Raw genomic sequence first — 24521 nt, forward strand, 5'->3', positions numbered from 1 at the left:
TACATGCACTTTAGTGCCAATGTGCTCTTCTTTACTCTGTGGTATAAACACCTGACAGTGAATCAGTGAATGGGTGTCAAGCAACTTTAAAGAAAACTAAAACGCAATGAAAATCAAGAACAAGACTCGACTTGAAACGTTTGTGTTTTGTGCTTTAAGCATGCCTCGCATTTGGCTGCAACGTATGTCACAGAAAACCACTTCACAAAAGACAGAGAGCGACAAACTCATATTTATTTTACATTTTATATTTGTCAGAAAAATAACAAAAAAGTATAGAAAACTGAAATCAGCTATTTTACCAAGTCTATAACTATTCTGTATTCGCGTGAAATCAATGCCGTCTTGCCTTGTTAAATTATTATTACCCACATATGCGCTATGACAGTAACCCCCACTCTACTAAACTAGAAAGCGAGAGCCTCGTTTTTAAAGGTCCCTTCACTGACTGCACTCCTCAATGCTTGAGCAGCTCTTCCATGTACACAGAGTTCATCTGATACACACTCATCCAGTTAAAATATCTTCGGCAGCCTCTGTGAAGGGGCTGCCCCACAGCAGCGTAGTATCTATGCCAAGCCTCAAAATAGGCCTTCCAGTATTCCTGAGGACTGTCCTGCCCGGGCTGTTCATACCCCCGGTCCAGGGATTCTTCATGGTCCTCAGCCCCAAGCTGGCTTTCCTCAGCTCTGCTTTTACCCCTTGCCTTGGCCTTTTGCCGTGGTGGTTCAGGACAGGGATCCAGCCCAGCTCTGTGTTTTGGAATGCCAGTCTTACCCCTGGCATGCTCACTTGATGCTTCAGCAAAGACACACCGGTTACGAGCGCTTGGTTTAGGAACAGCACGTGGAGAGGCTGAGATCTTCTCAACAGAACGTTGAATTGGCATTGAAACCTCCATTGGTTCTCCAAGAGCTTCCCGGTCCACGCCCCTGGAATCCTCATCGTCCTCAGAGGAGGTGCTCCTGTCACTGTACGAACTAAGCTGAGCGTTGAAGCTGCTCTCCCTCTCGTAGTCCCTAGAAACAGCCTGCGGAACCCCTTGCTCTACACCATCTTTCACCTTGACCTCTTCAACGGTCTGCTGGCCAGCGTCATTCGAACCGGTATACCGTCTGATAATCTCCACTGTTCTCCCGGGCCCATCTTTTATAAAGCTTTCGTAATCTTCAGTCAGCTCTGCAAGGCTCACAGGTCTCATGCAGCGGGGCTTGGCTTTGAAAGAGGGCAGCGGGGAGATTTTAGGCAGTACATCTTGCAGAGCTGCCTGGTCCTGGATGGAGAGGCTCTGGGATTTCTCTCGGAGCTCCATGGGGGTTAACGGAGAGGTAGAAACGTTTCTCAGCACGGAGATGTTGACAGGCTTTCTGGGGGTGGGATCTGTCTGGATGGTTCGGGGCTGGACAGGTTTCTTGGGTTTCCCCAGGGAGAATGGTTGAGTGTTGGGAGGTTCAGCCCCCCTGGAAGGGAAGGGGCTTGCAATGCCTTCTATCTGAAGTCCTTGGTCCTGATTCTCCTTGAGCTTGGGAGAGGCTGCAGGTATATGCGGTAAGGTTTGGACACTTTCAAAGGTAACATCCCAGTCAGAGGGTTCTTCCATTAATCCTGGTGGGAGGGGGTCTGGAAATAAAAGAAAGGCATCACGTGAGGAGCATGTGTCTACACAAGCATGTCAGGAAAACACAGCATGAAAAACACCAAAGTTACTCTTCTTCTGGTTTTCTCCAGTTTAGATTACGCATGGCCAATTCCACACAACTGTATTAAAATATTTTACAGTAAATCGTTGAGAATTTAGTCCTGTATCTTCCACTGTGGGTAACTGCCCACTCCACAGTAAAATCTATTTATACAGGCAATTTGCCCACAGTGGAGAGGGGGAACAAAATACACTAGGAAACAGGGGCTTTACAACAAAAGGCATGCATGCAAGCTCTCAAATCAGCACCCTCACTACAAACCAATTGTGAAATGTTCTGAATGAGCTCTTTACACAGGCATCTGCATACACAATAGCTACAACATCCTTTTCCTTCCTGCAATGCCCAGCAGATTCAAAGCATTTCAACACATGGTATTCTCATTCTGAAAGCAGTCATCATTTCCAACACGTGACCTTGACATGTTCTCCCTGTGCCTTACTGTATTACTGATTACTTTTTAAATGAATCACGCAGCATACAATCTTCCAAAAGATTGCAGCCTTTTCAACAGTTTTCAATGACTTCCTTATGCAACAGTAATTAGAAACTCGTGGAAGCAAATTATCTTTACAACCGGCACTGCAGAAGATGGCCTTGACCAATATTAGACAGCGCGAATTTTCAAAGGGCAGCATCTGCAGTAATGAAACCGCGGAGAGTTTGTGAATGACTCAAGCCATCGTTCCAGCAGCACTCTGTGTCATTCTCTTGTTTTTTAGACATGCATACTGGCATGTTGGAAACTTCACCTTTAAGTTAAAAATAAACTAATTTACAGAATAAACTCAGAATGCACTTAAATGCGTAGAATTGCCCTTCAAGGAAAGGCGTGCAATGACAGTGCTTCACACAGTCACGATCCTGTGAGGGCTTCAGCACTGATTGCAATTACAATCTCAGGGACCAATCAGAGCGGGAGATTAGGACGCGAAGCACACAGTGGTGATGAAGAGGCTACTCACAGGCCCAATCACTCAGTTATACTGATATCCTGTCTGCTGAATGATTCAGAAACCACACCCCCACACTTCTTTACACAGACAGCAGGAGCGAAGTGTGGAAATGAAACAGACAGACCTGAGGGAAGGAGACACTTCTCTACACAGAGAGCAGGAGCGAAGTGTGGAAATGAAACAGACAGACCTGAGGGAAGGAGACACTTCTTTACACAGAGAGCAGGAGCGAAGTGTGGAAATGAAACAGACAGACCTGAGGGAAGGAGACACTTCTTTACACAGAGAGCAGGAGCGAAGTGTGGAAATGAAACAGACAGACCTGAGGGAAGGAGACACTTCTTTACACAGAGAGCAGGAGCGAAGTGTGGAAATGAAACAGACAGACCTGAGGGAAGGAGACATTTCTTTACACAGACAGCAGGAGCGAAGTGTGGAAATGAAACAGACAGACCTGAGGGAAGGAGACACTTCTTCACACAGAGAGCAGGGAGGGGGTGGAATAGGTTACCTCATCACCTTGTTGATGCAAATCGTCCAGATCCTTCAAGACCCAGCTTATGTATAATGAAAAGCTAGTTTTCAATCCCATATTCACAGTATGTGGGCAATTCAGTAACGAAACGGTCATGCCAGCGATAGAGCAATTTCTTAGGGATTAACTACTACCCGATGTTAGCTTGGGGAAGGTAGATGAAGACGAGTGCTAATCAGGGTTGTGGAAGCAGCTGTGTCACAAACACAGTGACGCTCATCCCCAGACAGCGGACTGTACGTGTAGCTGTGGCGTCGAAGCCGGCACCGTCACCTCCTACAGCAAGACTCTTCCAGCACATTGCTGCTCAGGTGGTTTTAAACATGCAGGTACCTGGCAAGCAGGAGAGGTTCAGACTGCACTTCTGAGCAATGGTCATCATTTCATTCTCCTCCTCGCCATGGCAACAATACGTCACTGCCAAGCCATGAGTACCTAAAGAAAGCAGAAACTAAAATTAGCGCAGGTGAAAATAAACAATGAACAGAGAGGACTGGCCGTGAACAGTCACATGGTACTGCGGTTGTCTCTTGAACTCTATTGTTTTCTTTGAAGTTCCCTGCTGTTCAGCCCGTATCCATGGAGAATCACAAAGCCTTTCAGCTTCAGGGGCGAAACCCCAAGTGTCAGCTGCCATGACAACAAGCAGTAAGGTACGCTGCAGGCTGGCAGGAGCAGCTTCCCAGAGACTGTCTGCAAGCCGTTAGCATGTGACGCAGTCCGCTGCCTGCCCTCGAAACCCTAGCACTGAATTCCATTGAAACATCCAAGCAAGAAAGGAAACTACTACTCTATTGGACAACAGTAACCTGTGCTTGTAACATTCAGGGGTGCTGTCTATTCCTGACTTGTATTGAAAATTACAATTTCAGCCTCTAGGGGACCCAGACAGTGCACAGCTTGCAAACAGAAGCTTAGTGAATATCAGAGATCTTCATTTCAAATGAATGAATATATATATATATATATATATATATATATATATATATATATATATATATATATGTTTCAATGGAGAACTGAGTCGAAACAAGCATTTCTGATGAAACAAGCCCTTTCCTTTATAAAGGACCTGGCTGCTGACACACACCCTACCCGGCACTTTGTTTATCTGTTTCTGGCTCAAATCTGATCAAATACAAATGACTCGGCAGTGGAGTGACCGGGGTTAGCGGTAGATAGTCACCGAAGCGGCCGGCTCTTCCGATGCGGTGCATGTAAGTCTCCCAGTGCTGCGGCACGTCCAGGTTAATCACCAGGTTCACTTTCTCTGCATCGATCCCTCGGGATGTCTGAAAAAGACAACAGCATTTTACAAATGGTATTAATAAACACAAACCACACAACAGAAGAATCGTACATGGTTCCTGAAACAAAGCCAGGGGTAGGAGCTCTTCTAGAAGCAGCCATCGTGCCACTGTCACTCACCAGGTCTGTAGAGATGAGGACTCTGCATTTATACTGCTTCAGTTTCGACATGGCTTCCAGTCTCTGGTCCTGAGTCAGACTGCCTGAAACACACAGTGAGCAAGAAGAGTGGGAAACACACACACAGTGAGCAAGGAGAGTGGGAAAACACACACAGTGAGCAGGGAGAGTGGGAAACACACACAGTGAGCAGGGAGAGTGGGAAACACACACACAGTGAGCAAGGAGAGTGGGAAACACACAGTGAGCAAGGAGAGTGGGAAACACACACAGTGAGCAGGGAGAGTGGGAAACACACAGTGAGCAAGGAGAGTGGGAAACACACACAGTGAGCAAGGAGAGTGGGAAACACACACAGTGAGCAGGGAGAGTGGGAAACACACACAGTGAGCAGGGAGAGTGGGAAACACACACAGTGAGCAAGGAGAGTGGAAAACACACACACACACACACACACACACACACACACAGAGTGAGCAAGAAGAGTGGGAAACACACACAGTGAGCAGGGAGAGTGGAAAACACACACAGTGAGCAGGGAGAGTGGGAAACACACACACACACAGTGAGCAGGGAGAGTGGGAAACACACACATAGTGAGCAGGGAGAGTGGGAAACACACAGTGAGCAAGAAGAGTGGAAAACACACACACACACACAGAGTGAGCAAGAAGAGTGGAAAACACACACAGTGAGCAGGGAGAGTGGGAAACACACACAGTGAGCAGGGAGAGTGGAAACAAACACACACAGTGAGCAGGGAGAGTGGGAAACACACACACAAGTTTGTTGGGTTTTTGTTTTGTTTTTTTCCTATCGGAAAGTAACTGAAACAAGCTTTACAGTTTATTTGTTCTTCGCATGGTAAATACGAGGTCAAAAACAGCATTTGCACAAGCGAAGAACTCGAAGCAGGAATGGAACTCTGCAGTGGATTGTTTTGATCTAGAATAAACCCCCCAAAGTAACTGGTGCTGAGCACGACGCACAGGCCAGTCCCAACAGCAGGTACAGCCTGCATCTGCCAACACTGAACAGGAATGAAAAGCTGCTTCAGCCTTGGCCCTTGCTGCTTCCCACAGGGACTGGTATAGAAACACACTCACCTGAAATGCACACAGCGGGGAGGCCTTTTGAAGTGAGAATATCTGCCAAGCGCTGAGCCCTAGTGGGAAGAAACACACATCAAAGGAACACCGGGCTCAGCTTTTAGAGAGAGCTGGAAAGAGGCTACAGTGCCACAAACACACATAGCAAGCATCACAGACTGCGTTTCAAAATCAAACTAGAAACAGGAATCTCAGTGAACACAACGCCCCCGGGAGAATGGAGTAGAACCGTATATCACAGAGAAGGGTTTGTAAACATGAAGTATAAATCTGTGTGTCACTGACAGACCCAGAGGTTAAAGACCACGTGGAAAAGAAGCACTTGTCTTTACTGAGAGCAGAGTGGCCGGCGCTGGTACCTGCTGTGTAAGTTGGAGAAGACCAGCGCCTGGTTGAACGGTATCTTGCTGAAGAGCTCCAGGAGATGCTGCACTTTCTCTTGGAAGATCTTATGAGGCAGCGGGTGGGATTTCACAATTTTGTAATACTGCTTCAGTCCTGTGAAACAGCAGCACAGTTAGAAGACAAGGAGCAGCACACAGCGGCCCAGGCTATGAACACACGCTTTCTTCTGCGCGTTCGGGAATGAACAACATCTACCAGTAATCTAATCTAATGCCTTTAGGGGAGTTTCCAAGTGTGAACTATTTCACGCATCGAGCTCTGGGATTACTCTGGTTGCCCTTCTCTGCTCTCAATGTATTTATTATTTAAAAAGCATTAAAATGAACCATGTCAATTGCAAGGGTGTCCGGGGGGAGGAGATCTGGATGCACGTGCTTTGAGTTCAGGAGCTGCTCTTCTGTTCTGGTTACTTGCCAGTCATGTTTAACACAGACTAGATCAGCCTGCATGCCTTTATATCAGCAGGCACCGACCCCAGGGCTCCCTCACTACGAAGCAACCCTTTATAGACAGGTTATACGGTGGCATGGTCGGGGCTCCCATTCACTCCATAATGCCATTCCACTAGCCCTTCTATTTTCATTACTACAGGAACTCAAAGCGCACGCGCTTGCCTATGGAGCTCAACTACAGCGCTATGAGGAGACAGCACTGCATATCTACAGCTGGCAACTGGAACCGCAGAGCAGCAAAAAGAACCACTCAGAATGACTGCAAAAAAAAACAAAGAGGGGGCAGGAAAACGACCTGATTTGAGCAGCGCTTACCGAGCAGCCCCAGGTCGCTGGGGTTCAGGCGTACGAAGGTGGGGTCCCTCATGTAGCGGGCGAGGTGCTGTGCCAGGGACTCGGGGTACGTGGCAGAGAGAGCCAGCATCTGCTTATTCACAGGGAGGGATGAATAGATCCAGCTAGGGAGAGAGTAACCCAATAGCAATGCAGTCTCAGTAACCTCAGCCTGAGCAAAACAGCTAAGCAACAGTGTCTGTGAACATTGGCATGATAGTCAATGTGGGGCCAGTCTTGGATGAAATGTGAGGGTCCGTAATTCATTCTCAAACCCACTAGAGGGCAGCAGAGGAAAGGAAGCCAAACCAGTGCTATCAGTGTGAGGACAGAGTTGATGACAGCAGTGTGTGAAGAGCAGTATAGAAGAAATTGAAATGAATAGCTTCATGAAAACTGAAAACGGCTTCACGAGCTGCAACCTGATGACCATGGGTTTAACAAAGCATTGCTGACACAAGGACATATAAATGCACGTATAAACTGTGAGTAGATGCTTGTTTGTCTTCAGTAACGCGCATCGCTGTGTGTGCGCAGGTTCACTTCCAGTTCAAAGCTTTTCTAGAGAGTGTGAAGAGCATGGCAGGCTGCTAACATGACATTCCTCTCACTTGATTTGGTCTTGAAAGCTGCCTTCCTCCAGCAGTTTGTCAGCTTCATCCAGAACAAACATGCGGACGCTCGCTGTGGGGAGACAGCCCATCTCGATCAGCTGCTTTACACGACCTGCATCACAAGGGAAACGCTTCCAATCACTATCAATACCTTCCTCTGGTCATCATCTTAACATCATGACAACAATAAAGAGAAGCACACTCCAAAGCACTGGCCGTGCATCTCAATGCACACGCACACACGAGCCCGGTCAGTTTAACAGGACGTGTTCTCCTGGGACACCCTGATTAAACGCACGCTGTAGTTTCCTCAAGCACCACTGCACAGCAAGTCCTCCTAACACTTCTGCACAGTGTCACTGGATCTCTCTGCATCACAGGCATGCACTCACCTGGTGAGCCCACAGCAATGTGACACTTTTTCAGCCTGGTCATGTCCAGACTCACAGGGGTCCCTCCTATGAACACATGACACTGCAAGCCCTCGATCTCAATGCCGACCGCCGTGATGACAGAATGGATCTGCACCGCGATCTCTCTGGTGGGGGCGAGGACCAGCACCTAGACCGACAAGCACACGTTTCAACCAAGGCAACGGGTCAATGTTCAAGACATACGCGTACGCTTCACACCCCCCCCCCCCCCCCCCCCCCCCCCTTTCGTTTCATCTGCTGTGATGAGGATACACTACCACTGAAAATAACACATTTCAAACAGTCGCGGTGATAATATGAAACGTGCAATTCTACCAATAAGAAACGTGCACTTCTACTAACACGAGACCTGCATTTGTAAATGAGATTTATTTTATTTGTTTCTCACCTGTGTCGCTGGATTCTCCACAACCAGCGAATCCAGAGCGATGGTGGTAAACACACACGTCTTCCCAGTCCCTGACTTGGCCTGTACAATAAGATCTGAAAGACAGAGACATGCCGCTTAGCTACGAGAATCGGGGTGAATATGCAGCGACGCCCAGCAAGCTTGCCTGGTGACTCCGCGGCGTGTGCATGGAAGCGCTCGGCTGGTTTTCAGACACACTGGTAAATGCATGCATTGCTAAGCACAGCGAAACGCTGGGAATCTCTAGCGAAGCAGGTAATAGAAGAGCGTCGGGACCGTACCGAGCCCGCATCTTCCCAGCGGAATGGCCTTCAGCTGTATCGGGGACGGGCTCTGAAAGCCCGCAGCGGCGAGACCCGACAGGACAGGCTGAGACAGCAGCAGCGCGCTGAAATCCACCCCCTCGGACTGCAAAACATCATCGGTGCGCCTCCGGGACTGGACATCATGAGCCGCCTTCTGCATCCGGACAGCCATCGTGCAAACAAACCAAACATCGCGGGATTTCAGCTTTTCATTAGGCAACTTTATTAACAGCGGTTTGTAAACATTACATTTTCATTCCGCGTCGCAATGCAACGAGCACCCCAAAAAACGAACGCTGCAGAAACCACGTGATGTAAATCATACTAATATGACTTTACAGATAATTGCTGGTACATTAAAGACCTTAAATTCAAATCACGCTTAGCATTCCATCCAAAATGGAAAATTACCTATATGGTAACAGGGTACTGGGAGACAGTCAACATGGTTTTAGGAAAGGGAGATCGTGCCTAACTAACTTGCTTGATTTTTTTGAGGATGCAACATCGATAATGGATAATTGCAAAGCATATGAGATGGTTTATTTAGATTTCCAGAAAGCTTTTGACAAAGTCCCGCACAAAAGATTAATTCTCAAACTGAACGCAGTTGGGATTCAAGGAAACACATGTACATGGATTAGGGAGTGGTTAACATGTAGAAAACAGAAAGTACTGATTAGAGGAAAAACCTCAGAATGGAGTGTGGTAACCAGCGGTGTACCACAGGGATCAGTATTAGGTCCTCTGCTATTCCTAATCTACATTAATGATTTAGATTCTGGTATAGTAAGCAAACTTGTTAAATTTGCAGACGACACAAAAGTAGGAGGAGTGGCAAACACTGTTGCAGCAGCAAAGGTCATTCAAAATGATCTAGACAAGATTCAGAACTGGGCAGACACATGGCAAATGACATTTAATAGAGAAAAGTGTAAGGTACTGCATGCAGGAAATACAAATGTACATTATAAATATCATATGGGAGATACTGAAATTGGAGAAGGAATCTATGAAAAAGACCTAGGAGTTTTTGTTGACTCAGAAATGTCTTCATCTAGGCAATGTGGGGAAGCTATAAAAAAGGCTAACAAGATGCTCGGATACATTGTGAAAAGTGTTGAATTTAAATCAAGGGAAGTAATGTTAAAACTGTACAATGCACTTGTAAGACCTCATCTTGAATATTGTGTGCAGTTCTGGTCACCTCGCTATAAAAAAGATATTGCTGCTCTAGAAAGAGTGCAAAGAAGAGCGACCAGAATTATTCCGGGCTTAAAAGGCATGTCATATGCAGACAGGCTAAAAGAATTGAATCTGTTCAGTCTTGAACAAAGAAGACTACGTGGCGACCTAATTCAAGCATTCAAAATTCTAAAAGGTATTGACAGTGTCGACCCAAGGGACTTTTTCAGCCTGAAAAAAGAAACAAGGACCAGGGGTCACAAATGGAGTTTAGAAAAAGGGGCATTCAGAACAGAAAATAGGAGACACTTTTTTACACAGAGAATTGTGAGGGTCTGGAATCAACTCCCCAGTAATGTTGTTGAAGCCGACACCCTGGGATCCTTCAAGAAGCTGCTTGATGAGATTTTGGGATCAATAAGCTACTAACAACCAAACGAGCAAGATGGGCCGAATGGCCTCCTCTCGTTTGTAAACTTTCTTATGTTCTTATGTTCTTATTTGTTTTTTGCGTTTGGGTCAATGAACCGAAACTCCCAAATGATGCATCGCTCTTGCCTTGCCAATAGATGGCGGTGTTTAGCTAGAAATAAATAAATAAATAAATAAATATAATAAATAAATAGGTACACATACGTATATGATGTTTTGAACTTAAAGATTTCCTCACACGGCAAAGGTCACCATTGGTAATGTTAATAACATGTAGGAAAATTGATTTGTAACAGTCTGTTATGATTCCTTTTTTGATTGTGTGCCGGCTGTATTTATTTAACATCATCACCACACAGACACACACATAGATGGATAAATGCGTCTTCATCAGCCTCTTGACTCTTCCTGCGCGCTTGGTGTGTTGTTAAACCGCACAGGTGTGTAATGATCTCCAGCTCCAATGCGTTGCATTTCTCTTCCCGTCGCCTTGCCTGCTGCGCCTCCTACAGAATCAACACGTCAAAAGACACGTGCGTTTCGTACGATTCCCAGCAGCGCACATTTTCATTTATCAAATCATTCATTCATCTATTGAGCTTCGCTGTCGAGTACTTTACATTTCTAAAACTGTACCCCCGTTACAGGCATCTGTGGAGCAGAATAGTGTTTCAAATGTATTTAGGTCAAAACTATTTTCCCCCCCTATAATATGACAAAAACAAAACAAAGAAAGTTTATTCTAGTTAGGAATGAAACTTGTGACTTTCTGAATTGAGGAGAAAATCAGTGGTAAAATAATTGGGCACTTTAAATAAAACCCAATATTAAAATAAAATACAAAGTAATGTTAATAAATACAATGAACACCGGAAATGTGCTCCATAAAAATAAAAACACATGTTTAATAAAGAATTCTGCTTTGCTGTGATTTCTGCTTTCTATCATAAACCGCTAACAATGAATAAAACAGATATCAACCCCGGGGTATTCGATTCATTCAGGACGTCAAGCTGTTCATGCCAATGCTAACCAAAAAAAAAACATGCCATGCAGTTTCCGTGTAAGAAACGCGGCGATGACACTGTGGTCTAATTAAAGCACGAAGTCGCTTCTATAACGCTCTGGTTCATTTTTACGCATTGTCAGCTCATGAGCAGAATGGCCAGGCGTAGGAACGAATGAACTGGAAGAGCGAAATGCGCTCCAGAGAGAACAAAGGCGCGCTCGCACTAACACTGATAGTAATATACCAAGTGTGATTTAACAGAGGGCTGATGTGTTCGGCCCTGCAGATGACGGTCTTCATGCGAAACAGAGCGGTGTTAGCATGCCGATGATTTCACATTGCTGTGTAGCAAATCTGCAAACAAAACAGCGACGTGTCACAGTGCATCGAAGCGCTCTACTGTTCGCGCACTGTTCGCAGCCCTAAATACACTTCCAGTTTGTAGTGGCCGACACCACGGGGCTTCGAGTCCTGAGCTCCGACCTCCCCGAGCAGGTGTGCTGCCGGGGGTCGGAGAGCACGCAGCAGGAATTCTGCGGCACTAAAAGCAGAGCTGCGCGGCAGAAGTGCTCCTACGAGATGAGCTTAGAAAACACTTACAGGAGTTCGCAGTCGCACAACTCCTCGCTGGCGACATTAAGCAGAGGTGCAGCTTTTTCATCTTATCCACACTTTTGAATATTATTCCATAACTTCAATTTTAAATGTAATTAAATCACATATTATATATTATACCAAATCATATAATCATATACAATAAATTCGAAAATGTGCCCAAATGCTATTATTTCAATTGTTTTAACATGTTTTCAAACAACCGGTATTTTGCACATAGCCCGTAATAAGTAATCAATAATATAGAACCCAAACAGAACATCAATTTATTACTTATCATTAATAAGCACTTATTAGCGAAAGAATGCACGGATGTTCCACGACGGATATTTTTGGAGGACACATCTAATCGGAAAATTTACATTGTAACATGCGGTACATCATTCTCAGTAATGCTCTAACGCTCATGCATTGCTGCAATGTAACGATATTCCGGTACAGTAAAAGCATCTAGAATTACAATTAAATATAGATGACTCTTTAAAGAGAGAGTAAAAAATCAATATGATAATGATGATGTTTGCTGAGAGCAGGGAAACTTTATCCCCCAGAGCGAGCACATGTTACTAAATTCCCTCTGACCGAAGTGCTTCTCTGCTCGGTACTGGATCCAGGAAAGACAGCTGCAACGCGATTGGACGCCAGCACATTCCCTTAGCGTGCTTGCAAACCCAGGCACAGAACAGTGCAGTTAGACTCGAGTCGCAGACGGGACCGACCCAGCGCTGCGTGGCCAGAATATTAATTTCACCAGTCAGGCGGACACGCTTTTAAACACTGACCGACCCACGGGGCACTATATCAAAGAGGGAATCTCAGTGAGCCTTCAAACGCACTTTTAATCTCACGAATGACTTCTTTCTGAATAAAGAAACCCGGGAAGACGAGTAGTTAGTTTTACAGTTTAACCAGCGGGAGGACTGGAAGACACGGGAAAACAAACATCTTCAAAGAGATTCGCTAAGCGCACCAACCGGACTGAGGCCACCTGTCTTTACAGTATGCGATTTTTGTCCATTTAGAGAAATGGCACGTCAGCTTTCCAAACCCGAAAGAAAGACCATGGACACCTGCTTGCGACGTTTAAAACAGGAGCTGGTAGGTACTGGCGCAGTGTACTATATCCCCTAGTATACACCTGTATTGTCCTAAACGTGGCGTGAGCACCGCTGCACGGGGCTCAGCTGGACTGCACGCTGCTTTGGCTTCTTTCAGATCAAAGCCTGCCTCTGTGTTATTTAGTCCTGGCTGTCTGATGAAATTAGAATATCGATTAATCCAAGAGGATGTGCTCTTGGACACTCACACAGTGGGGGCGGGCATGCCAGTACATGTTGCTGCTGGGAACAGGAGCGAGCAGAATAGACCGGGTTTTTTTTTTTTGTGTGGCATTAAAACTGAGCAAGGCGTGTAGTCTGGTGTGTGGAGTAAATGTTTTAGAGTTTTACATGTATTATTAAAGGCGCACTGTCTCTAGTGAAATGTCACTAAGTGTTGGTATCGTTACGCTCTATATAATGTGTGTTTAGACGAGCTGAGGCTGCGCTCTTGTTAACTGTTGTAATGCTCTACCGGAGTCCCTGTTGTTTCTTTCTGTCTGTCATAACCGCTGGACTTGGAGTCAGAAACTGTATCACCCCAGCAGTGACTCGGTGTGAGTTTATTGTGCTACTAACCGGCTTCATATTTAAAATAATACGAGAACCTGTAACTGTTACATTACTTTACATCGAGTACACCTAATCAAAAAGCAGAGTCCGGAAGACACGCCGACTATCCAGACGTGCCGCTGCCAGCTACAGAGCTGCTTTGATTGGATTTTTTTTTTTTTTTTGTATACACAGATTTCTCACGCCCCACTTTGTGTTTTGGTAAATACTGCAGTTAAGATAGCTCCATTGCACGTTGTAAAAAAATAAAAATCAAATAAATATATTTTAAAAATGTGTGTGTGCATGTATTGGTCTGGTGTTGCGTCAACATGCATGCTCGTGCTATTATTATAGTCCTGTGTTTGCTGTGTTTCTGTTTCCCTGGAACTTCCTTCCCTTTCACCACAACAGACCTGACTTTAATACCACCTGGTTTATGCATTCACGTTTCCATTTCTGTCCATTGTTTATTCCTGCAAGTCCCCAGTTATGGCGCAGTCAGATAACATTTTGTTCCATAAACAGAAACTCCCAGCATGCTGATGAGATGTGATTAGGTAGTGCATGTTGTATTACATGCAAAGGAATGCTTTTGTTTTTAAATGCATGCTTTAGACCAGAGCAGTCCCAGCTCTTTGGCAAAAGATGATCCGTTCTGAAATAACCAGAAAACTAAACGAAAAATCACAAAGAAACAAAGAAAAAAACAATGTTTGAGGCACTTTGTTCTCAATATTAAAATACAATGCCAGGATTAGAACATTGAGTTCACACAGGAGAGATCTTTACAGAGTGTTGAGGGGATGGAATGGGCTGCCTAGTCATGTTGAGGTACAGTCACTGAGATCTTTAGAGACTGGTGAGGGGATGGAATGGGCTGCCTAGTCATGTTGAGGTACAGTCACTGAGATCTTTAGAGACTGGTGAGGGGATGGAATGGGCTGCCTAGTCATGTTGAGGTACAGTCACTGAGATCTTTACAGAGTGGTGAGGGGATGGAATGGGCTGCCTAGTCATGTTGAGGTAACAGTCACTGAGACTTTAGGTGAGGATGGACCCTGGTGAGGTCAGGGGATGGAATGGGCTGCCTAGTGATGTTGAGGTACAGTCACTGAGATCTTTACAGAGTGGTGAGGGGATGGAATGGGCTGCCTAGTCATGTTGAGGTACAGTCACTGAGATCTTTACAGAGTGGTGAGGGGATGGAATGGGCTGCCTAGTCATGTTGAGGTACAGTGGGCTCCATCTTTACAGTGGATGGGCTGCCTATTCATGTCAGTGTAATCACTGAATACAGTGTGGTGAGGGGATGGAATGGGCTGCCTAGTCATGTTGAGGTACAGTCACTGAGATCTTTACAGAGTGGTGAGGGGATGGAATGGGCTGCCTAGTCATGTTGAGGTACAGTCACTGAGATCTTTACAGAGTGGTGAGGGGATGGAATGGGCTGCCTAGTCATGTTGAGGTACAGTCACTGAGATCTTTACAGAGTGGTGAGGGGATGGAATGGGCTGCCTAGTCATGTTGAGGTACAGTCACTGAGATCTTTACAGAGTGGTGAGGGGATGGAATGGGCTGCCCTAGTCATGTTGCTGAGTCATGTTGAGACAGTCACAGATCTTTACAGAGTGGTGAGGGGATGGAATGGGCTGCCTAGTCATGTTGAGGTACAGTCACTGAGATCTTTACAGAGTGGTGAGGGGATGGAATGGGCTGCCTAGTCATGTTGAGGTACAGTCACTGAGATCTTTACAGAGTGGTGAGGGGATGGAATGGGCTGCCTAGTCATGTTGAGGTACAGTCACTGAGATCTTTACAGAGTGGTGAGGGGATGGAATGGGCTGCCTAGTCATGTTGAGGTACAGTCACTGAGATCTTTACAGAGTGGTGAGGGGATGGAATGGGCTGCCTAGTCATCACTGAGATCTTTACAGAGTGGTGAGGGGATGGAATGGGCTGCCTAGTCATGTGAACTACAGTCACTGAGCTTTCTAGAAATGTCTGATGGGACTGGGCTGGCCTACGCTCATGTTGAGTCACTGAGATCTTTACAGAGTGGTGAGGGGATGGAATGGGCTGCCTAGTCATGTTGAGTACAGTCTCACCACTGAAGATCTTTACAGAGTGGTGAGATGGAAATGCCAGTGACTGCCTAGTCATGTTGAGGTACAGTCACTGAGATCTTTACAACTGGATCGGACGTCTGAAATGCCTACACACGGTCACTTGTTGAAGGTACAGTCAACTGAGTCATCTACAGACGTGGTCTGGTGCTGCACTGAGCTGCCTAGTCATTTACGTGACGCATTCACTGACATCTTTACCGAGTGTTCAGGGGATGAATGGGCTGGCCTAAAATGTTGAGGTACAGTCACTCCCCTACCTTACCGAGGATGAGTACAACTCCATGTCAGCTGCCTAGCATGTTGAGGTACAACTCCCTTGAATCTTACAGCGGTGATCAGTGGGCACTGCATGGGGCTGCCTAGCATGTTGAGTACAGGGGGGTCACACTCCCATGTCTGTTGACTTGGTGAGGAAATGGTCTCACACTCCTACGTCCTGGTTGACGGAGTCAGTACATATCTTTCCAGAGTCAGTGAGTGGGATAGAATGAGCTCCACACTCCGCCTACCTTACAGGTCACTGAGATCAACTTTAGTCAGAGTGGTAGGAGGGGATGAAGGGGCTGCTATCTTTACAGTCACTCTGACACATCTAAACAGAGTGGTGAGGGGATGGAATGGGCTCCCTAGTCATGTTGTGGATATCTTCAGAGTGGTGAGGGGATGGCCTAGTCATGTTGAGGTACAGTCTGCTGAGTCATCTTTACAGAGTGGTGAGGGGATGGAATGGGCTGCCTAGTCATGTTGAGGTACAGTCACTGAGGATCTTTACAGAGTGGTGAGGGGATGGAATGAGCTGCCTAGTCATGTTGAGGTACAGCCTGCCTGAGGCATCTAGAAATTGAGGTACGTCCCTGCTACCTTCCCGACGGACTGAGACAACTTGTCAGTGGAAAATGTCTACGAACTCTCCACGCTGCCGAGTACTTTAGGAGTCTGGTCTCACGTTGAGGGGATGGAATGGGCTGCCTAGTCATGTGGTACAGTCACTGAGATCTTTACAGAGTGGTGAGGGGATGGAATGAGCTGCCTAGTCATGTTGTTGAGGCAGAGTCACTGAGATCTTTAAAGACCCATCTTGATAAAGTTTTGATAAATCAGAGTGGTGGGTTGAAAACCCCTTTGTGAATTGTGCTTATTTCTGTGATTTATTTCATGTAAACAGCTTATTTAGTGGTAGTTGTATTTGTTTTCATTCACTTCCATATTCTACAGTATAAATGTGTAGAATTATTCCACCAGCTACATCAATAACAGTGTTATCTTTACATGCCTACTGAAATGTGTTTATTTTTAATATATATTTTGTAAATGTTAAATTCTGGTCACAGTAACTGTTCTTTACAATCCCATTTCTTATCTCTTACCCTCTCGCTGCATCTATTCCATTCCCTATTATTACAGCCTAATAGCCTGGCTAAGCTGCCAGTTCCGTTTGTCACTGTTACCCAAGACTGCTGTCTAGTAGTTCAGCAGAGCATTTACTATACAGGACTGGAACTCTGCTGTTTGTGAAAACGAGAATGAATCTTTGTTATAAGGAGAACAATTGCATATGAATAGGGGGTTACAGCAGGATATGCCACTGATTCACCCTGAGTATATCCTAGAATATAATAACTCAGAATACCTTTAGTACAGGGGCTGTCCATTCCACTGTCATGTTATTTACCACGAGGCATCAAAAACAAAGTAGTGCCTTCCTGTTGTCATGAAGTTCTTTCCTTGTCTGCAGTAATGATGGAAAGCCCTGAAGACCCCTGGCCAGGGTCAGGTGCACACAATGCCGGCACTCAGAGCACTGCACTGCACAGAGAGAATCTGTGTGCCTCAGTCAAAGAGACCTGGTCTCTCACTGACCCTTCGGGCTGCCTGGGAAGGAAGAACACATTCATAAAGAATGAGAAGAAGTCAAAGTACACAGGGAGTGAACCTAAGCAGACACAGTTAACCTTCAGTTTGGGATTTTCAACTCCTGCAACATTCCTCTTGTTTGACTGGGAAAATACCCCTCAGAACCAGAGCCAACCAATCAGAGATGACAGAATGCAGTCAAAATAATTCCAAGGTCTTTTTAAGCCCTCTCAGTTTTTGTTCATTTCTCACTTTATAACATTAGCACAAAATCTTCTCTATTCAGAAAACAGGAGTTAATAAAAATCTCTGTTCAGAGTAAAATATTCTTTGCTCTTTATTCCCTCCAAAGAAATGCTCAATAATGTGTCTTCTTCAGAGGGGTTCACATTGAGCTGTATAGGCCACGCCCACCCAGGCCTCCATGTAATATTTTGCCCTGAAACCTGGTTGCTGCTTTTGATTTCATGTTATGGGTTAATTGCTACGTTACAAATGGCTTGCCTGGGAATATGTGTGGCAGAACTCTTACGAGCCAGGCGCCCTGGTTCCGCTCTTTGCATGTAAAACCATCACTAATAAATGCGCAGAGCGTGGGGTCTGTTGTACAGAGATGGAGAAGCACAGGCTGTGGACTCTTCACAGCAGTCCTGCCCTGCCGTGACCTTCACAGCTTCCATAGGAAACAGTGCTGGCAGGCACAGCTTTCCCAATTATCCTTTCAATGCAAAGGACGAGCGGAGCAAGACCATTTTCTTTCCTGCCGATATGCTTTAGCTTGAGTTAACAAAGTTGAATTTATTAGAGCATTTTACAGTACCATGGAATCCTGCTCCTAGATCAACCGCTCGTTTTAATGGAAAAGTGCTTGATGCAATCCAGGTGCTGTGAAAAAATTCTGGAACCTTCCTTTCATAAAAATCCGATTCTGAACTTTAACTACAGTTCCAAAGGTGAAGCCCATAACCCTGACATCATACGCATCTAATAGTGTTTAGATGATTAATATAACTGGCTCCTTAACCTCACTCAAACACATCCACAGTGTTATTAGCAAGCTGGATACTTATTGTAATAGCGGATTCTCCTCAGGGGTCAGCCCCGGTTCCTTTCTCCACAGCACACAGTAATTATACAGTGTGAATAGGAGAGAGGATAATGACGGCTGATTGCTTGAATTACTGTGATTTCGTTCAGTGAAGCAGCTGTCAATCGGAATACAGTCCGATTCCTTCCAGAGCAGAAAGCTGTCAGACTGTATGCATGAATGAGCCACCTAACTATCTACAGAGACTCTGTTCAGCCTGTTTAGCGGAAACAGCAGTGTGATGACCAGGGAGCTCTTTCAGAGCCGTACAACATATATATATATATATATATTACTGAAGGACACAACGTACAGTGAGATTAGATACATTTGTGTAGTGATTTTATTTGGTAATAATTTCAATACAAGTACTTTGTGCACAGACCAAATTATATAACATACTGAAACATGCTTGGAAAACAGTTCCTAACATGTTTATTTCTAATATGAAATCGATCACACAAAGTGACAAAAGATACACGAAGACTGGTTAAAAATACAATATGAAGCCCTGCTTGCCTTCCTGCATTCTCGCATGTGGGGGGCCTGCAGCTAATTGAATCAGTGAAGTGAACAGCACAGCTTGCTAACACATGTGTGCCTTTGTTTCTGATCAGCTTGTCAGAGCCTCCGTCTCTTTGTCAATCAATGCTGCCTGAGTAAACAAGCCTGCCTGCTTGGGATGAAGTCCTGTCTCAGCCAATGGGGATTGGGGTTGGGTGAGATCCAGGATAATGGGGATTGGGGTTGTGTGAGATCCAGGATTGTAGGACTAGATATAGGGGCTGGTAAGATTGAGAAAGGTGAGAAGACAGGGAGGTAAAGAAGAGGTAAGATGCCCTGTCTTGGGCAGTAGTTGTAGTTTTTTTTTAAATCGCCACTGGTATAATGTATCTGACACAGATTCGTTTAATTTCTTTATAGTTATATTACGAGGATCTGGAATGAGCAAAACTATCACACGGAATGTCAGAGATGGCGGAATGCTGCATTGCTGGATATCCATTGTTGATTTGGGGTTCAGTTTATTTATTTGGGGTTATAGTTTAGAGTTATGAAAAAACGATTAACCAAAATGACAGATGTTAGCCTCAGAGTTTATAAAGTAGGATAGTTAAAGATTTTATACTGAATTGATAGATTTGCTCATTATACATGCACATGAGGCAAATGTTACAGTCATTCTACAGCATGCAAGTTAGTTTGATGAGCTTTAAAAAGCAGTTCCTTGATCTAAGCCAGACTAGGAATATGAAGCGCAACTGGATGTGTTTTGGTGGCGAGCCCGATGGCTCCAGTAAAGTGAGATGAGTCTGGCGGAAGCAGCTCTATAGACAGTGTGTGGCTCTGTGTGTCAATGCAGAGCTCTTTCATGGTGATCTTTGCATGCTTTGAAAGGCTGGAGCAGCTGCTGTGTGCTGCTGTCAGTTAGAAGTGTGCAGCATATGCTTGGCACTGGGATTAGGTAACACAATATGGACTAAATGACAGAAACACAGAAATGTGTTCAACAGACTAGATATGCAAGGAAGTGAATGCAGCAGAGAAGCATGATGCAATCATGTCAGCTCAGTAGATCATGTGCCTCACACATTAACATCATGCATGTTAATGCTGTAGTAAATTAGAATGTTTCTTGCTGTAGAAACTCGATTCGTTGTGCTTAGAATGTTTTTTCAGCAAAACATTTGGAAAAGGCCTCGGGAGATCTCAGCGATTTGATTTCTTACGGTTTTAAAACACTTTTTTCCCCCCAGATAAAAGTTAAACCTTTTCACGATATTAATAAAAACGACAACAATAACATGATGAACGTGTAGAACAAAAAGCATGTTAATTATCTAACACAAATATAAAAGCTGGTTACCTGGCTTATTAAATTGTTACAAAAACATTTTTAAAAATGTACATTGAAACTGTACACGATTCAGTCAATTCACAAATTCAATTCTTCTTCTTCTTCTTCTTCTTCTTCTTCTTCTTCTTCTTCTTCTTCTTCTTCTTCTTCTTCTTATTATTATTATTATTATTATTATGTAATTATTAACACCCTGAGTGACTTACAGTTGTTATAAAATATCACATTGAAGATAAGAGCAGTTATAAAATAAAGTCAGTGTAAATGAATAGGAGAATATAAATGCAGTAAATAATTCCGAATGAGAGCGAGTTCCACTAAGAGCAGTTAAACTTATATTACTTGCATTGAGACCAGGCTGACACTGAATTGTTGTATTTTCCTGTATAAGGCCCCTTCGCTGGTTCACATTCTCTTTTCTATGTGTAAGATAGCCAGCACAATATCAAGGCTGTAATGTATCTAACGGGTTCAGTAGCACTTGTGGTCTCCAAAGGGCTGCAGATGAGCACTGAAAAGATAATGTGTGTAATCCCCTGTTTTGCTGATTGGATTGTCTCCCTGTTTCCACAGCTCTCAATGAAGGAGTCTGGGGATGGCCTGCATGATCAGATGAACAGTATGATGGGAGCCCTGCAGGAGCTGAAGCTTCTCCAGCTGCAGAGTACTCTGGAGCAGCTGCAGATCTCCGAGAGCCAGGGCCAGCTTCCAGCCACGGAGGAAATGAAAACCAGGCAGGAAGACTGGAGAGTCCTGAGGCCAAGCAGCTTTCATACTCCCAGACCTGCTTCTAGTTCCCCATCAGAGCCTATGAGCTCCTCAAAGCACATGCTGTGTGCAAGAGATGAAGCCGGGGTGATGCCTTCAAGCGAGGTCCCCAGCAGAAGCTCCCACCACGGCAGCCGTGTGTCCTCAGCGCCCAGTGAAAATGAATCTCCAAGTCCCATTGGATCATCAGCTGTGGATCTTCAATCCATCTTGCAGAATCTTTCCAGAGAAGCCTCTGCGATGGATAAGGGAGCCCTAGAGAGCACGGATGATTCAAACGACTGGACCTCTTCTCTGATGTGCCAGAGTCGCAACAGGCAACCTCTCGTTTTGGGGGATAATATTTTTGCTGACCTGGTTGGAAACTGGTTGGATTTGCCAGAGCCAGAGAAAAAGGCATTGGAGGGAGAAAGAAATGATCATCCTGTGAGTGTGAGCAAATCTCAAGAGATCATCAAGAAGTTCTCATGGACTGCTACTATTTTTAAGAAGCTCCTCAGGAGTGTGCGCCCAGATAAGGAGAGGTTGCTCAAGGAAAAGCCTGGCTGGATGTCGCTGGAGGAACAGGGGGCAGAGATCTCTAAAAGACCTAAAAAGACGGTGAAACAGAAGAGCATTTTTTACCTCCCTCTCCGGGGACATCCGCAGAGCGCTCAGATCAAAAGCAGGAAAGTCCCACAGCCTTCAGAAGAGAAGACACCTGGCTCTTACATCACAAGAGGACCTGATGCAGTGGAGAAAGTGCAGCCTGGGTTTGATTACCACACAGCTGTTTGGGTCTAATGAAACTGCAACCTCCAGATCTGGCAAAAAGGGATTACTGATTCGATACTCCAGTCTTCCAAATGTATATACTGTCAAATACAGCACCTGTGCTTAGTCCTGGGAGCCTGGTCAATGTTTCACACAGTGTGGGCAATAATATAGTTCAGCGTGCTGGGAGATGCATTGCAATGCTTGCTAATCCTTTGTGAATTTAGTGATCACCCCTCTCCCTGGAAAGTGCCCATGAATTAAGCAAAAGCAACAACGAGATACTCGGAAGGACTTTTGTCTCAACGACCAGCACAGAAAGCCATTCCCTCACAATACTGCCCTCAGTAAGCTATTGAAACCGAGTAGTTAAAGGACATGAGGAAACACTGGCCAGTGTCATGGCAGCTGAGTCAATAAGGGCCTTTCCGATGATACTGTTTACCTTTTACATGCTCCTTATATCAGCATAAAGGGCTTTACCTTTAAGTAGTGCAGTAAATCAACTGTCCTGCAGTCTATTAGCTGTCCGCTGTCCGCTGTCCTGCATGCTGTTAATAATGCATTATTCACTGGAAGTTTTTCCAAAGCAAGGTATCCAGACTTGAATGACAGCTCTGTTAAACTCGGGGCCCCAGTGAGATGCAGGAAATGGAACGGCTTGTTTGGTGTTGTCTTCTTTTCGTTCTTTGCTTCTTAAGGAGAGTTGTGGCGCTACAGGAGTCTTAAAAACTCCACCTGTGGTCCAGTTACATGCTAACGGAAGGGAAGGTGAACGGAGTAAATGTGTTCAGTGAGACACGGCAGAGACTCTGGGCTTGAGTCACTCGAGGGGTTCTGGTGTGTTACAGGCTGTTTGGAAATCAAGACTACAGCAGAACCGGTCACAGCCCACTGAACTGGTGCCAGGACTCCAGCCCTATTTACAACAGCGAGGATCTATAGCAGTCTTCTCTAATGCTGATTCAATACACGTGTTTCTTCTTGTCATCCTTTTCTTTAATAAAGAATCACAGCCACAGCTTTTACAAGACTTGTTGCTTGTACTACAGCCCTCAGAACCCCAGCTTCATCGTTACATTTAAATAACAGAACGAGCGAGCAGGGCCCCCTTCTGCCTTTCACCTTCGCACTCTGACCTTTCACTGTTCCGACCGCTTTGGTAAGGTTCTGGAATGACGTTCAGTCACTTCCTCTCAGGCCGATGTAACCTTGCTGGGTAATATTAATCATAAACCTTTTCAATGTGTTTCCCCAGACTGTTCAACAATGCCAAATGCTACCTTCTGCTCAAACACAGCATAACAAACACATTTAAAACTGTTTTGTAATTCAGGTTTGATTACCTACAAATGTAAGCACATGAACTGTTTGCGGTACGTTTCTCTGTACTTTGTACTGTAAATAAAATCCGTTCCATGCCGACTTCTCTCTCTCTCTTTATAAAAAGCATTAGGAATGGCATTCTCAGTGCAGGGCTATTGTTCACCAGCTAAGTGAACAGTTTTCCATTTGTCATCTGCTTCATTCATTGGGACGCTGGTGACACAGTGGGTGGCTTTTTCTGAGCCGAGATCACAAATGAATATCCTGTCTTGGGAAATACCAATTTCATCTGCCATTCCTACACGCTGTGCTTGACTGTTCAGTGGTGCTGTTTAATAGCAAGGACCTTTATCCTGTGGCACACAATGCCTCCCCTTCACCCATTTTTACATTGTGGCATTTTACAAAACTGCTACTAATTACCACCCTGGCAGGGATGAAATCCCCTTCAACAGACACATGCATGTCACGCGTCATACATACATCTGGAGAACCGCTTAGCCAGTTGTCATGAAGCTTGGTTTAAGTTATTGAGCACGTCGGATTGTGGCACTATAGGGCAGTCTGTGAGTCTGTTCATCCATCAGTCTGTCTGTCATACATTTTGGTATTAATCAGGGGAGCTGCTTATCAAATCGTGGTTTGTGCTCATTTTTCATCACAGTGGAATCTCTAATTTAGAGTCGGTAGCCGAGGCGGTGGAAGGGACGCAAGTCCCTGAAATGCTTGTTTCTCTGCACTTCAAGGACATGAACATGTTCGGGGCTGCTGCTGGGTCCACAAGTTTTCAAAATGTATTTAATGAAATTCTTTCTTGAGTGCAATATCAATTTTTCATTCCTGTCTGGAGCCTCGAGATCTCCAGCTGTCATGTGTTCCAGTCTCTCTCCGTGAGTGTGTGTGTGAGCCGAGAGATCTCCAGCTGCCATGTGTTCCAGTCTCTGTGTGTGTGTGTGTGTGTGTGTGAGCCGCGAGATCTCCAGCTGTCATGTGTTCCAGTCTCTTTCCGTGTGACTGAATCCCTGACTGAACCACACAGAGTTTCCCATGGGAACAGAAGCTCTCTGCCCTGACAGCTGCCTCCCATCACAGGCATTCTTCACCAACACGGAATTAAAAATATACTGAAAGTTACAGCCCTGAATCAAGTCCCTTTATTAAAGTTTTTTTTATTAT

General features: G+C 45.1%; 2 protein-coding genes across 2 annotated transcripts; one reads left to right on the forward strand and one right to left on the reverse strand.

Moving 5' to 3' along the window:
* Positions 1 to 214: 214 nt before the first annotated feature.
* Positions 215 to 8869, reverse strand: LOC121300295 (probable ATP-dependent RNA helicase DDX20). Its single transcript, XM_041228804.1, has 11 exons — positions 8657 to 8869; positions 8355 to 8449; positions 7925 to 8093; positions 7530 to 7644; positions 6901 to 7043; positions 6088 to 6226; positions 5726 to 5784; positions 4620 to 4702; positions 4378 to 4483; positions 3525 to 3626; positions 215 to 1620 (listed from the first exon to the last, which is right to left on the reverse strand). The coding sequence occupies exons 1-11, from the start codon at positions 8850 to 8852 to the stop codon at positions 458 to 460; spliced, it is 2370 nt and encodes a 789-aa protein (XP_041084738.1). The 5' UTR covers positions 8853 to 8869; the 3' UTR covers positions 215 to 457.
* A 3694-nt stretch (positions 8870 to 12563) lies between these two features.
* On the forward strand, positions 12564 to 24181 carry LOC121299523 (PAK4-inhibitor INKA2-like). Its single transcript, XM_041227293.1, has 2 exons — positions 12564 to 13019; positions 21072 to 24181. The coding sequence occupies exons 1-2, from the start codon at positions 12948 to 12950 to the stop codon at positions 22047 to 22049; spliced, it is 1050 nt and encodes a 349-aa protein (XP_041083227.1). The 5' UTR covers positions 12564 to 12947; the 3' UTR covers positions 22050 to 24181.
* The last annotated feature ends 340 nt before the right edge of the window (positions 24182 to 24521 follow it).

Source organism: Polyodon spathula, chromosome 25 (genome assembly GCF_017654505.1).
Source record: "Polyodon spathula isolate WHYD16114869_AA chromosome 25, ASM1765450v1, whole genome shotgun sequence".
Lineage (NCBI taxonomy): Eukaryota > Metazoa > Chordata > Actinopteri > Acipenseriformes > Polyodontidae > Polyodon > Polyodon spathula.

Excerpts from the sequence above, each read along its gene's own strand:
- LOC121300295 (XM_041228804.1), bottom strand. The coding sequence starts at position 8,852 with ATGGCTGTCCGGATGCAGAAGGCGGCTCATGATGTCCAGTCCCGGAGG. Across the intron at positions 5,785-6,087 it reads TTCTCCAACTTACACAGCAG|GGCTCAGCGCTTGGCAGATA; the intron begins GTACCAGCGCCG and ends TCTTCCCACTAG. Across the intron at positions 4,703-5,725 it reads CCCCGCTGTGTGCATTTCAG|GCAGTCTGACTCAGGACCAG; the intron begins GTGAGTGTGTTT and ends TGTGTGTTTCAG.
- LOC121299523 (XM_041227293.1), top strand. The coding sequence starts at position 12,948 with ATGGCACGTCAGCTTTCCAAACCCGAAAGAAAGACCATGGACACCTGC. Across the intron at positions 13,020-21,071 it reads GACGTTTAAAACAGGAGCTG|CTCTCAATGAAGGAGTCTGG; the intron begins GTAGGTACTGGC and ends CTGTTTCCACAG.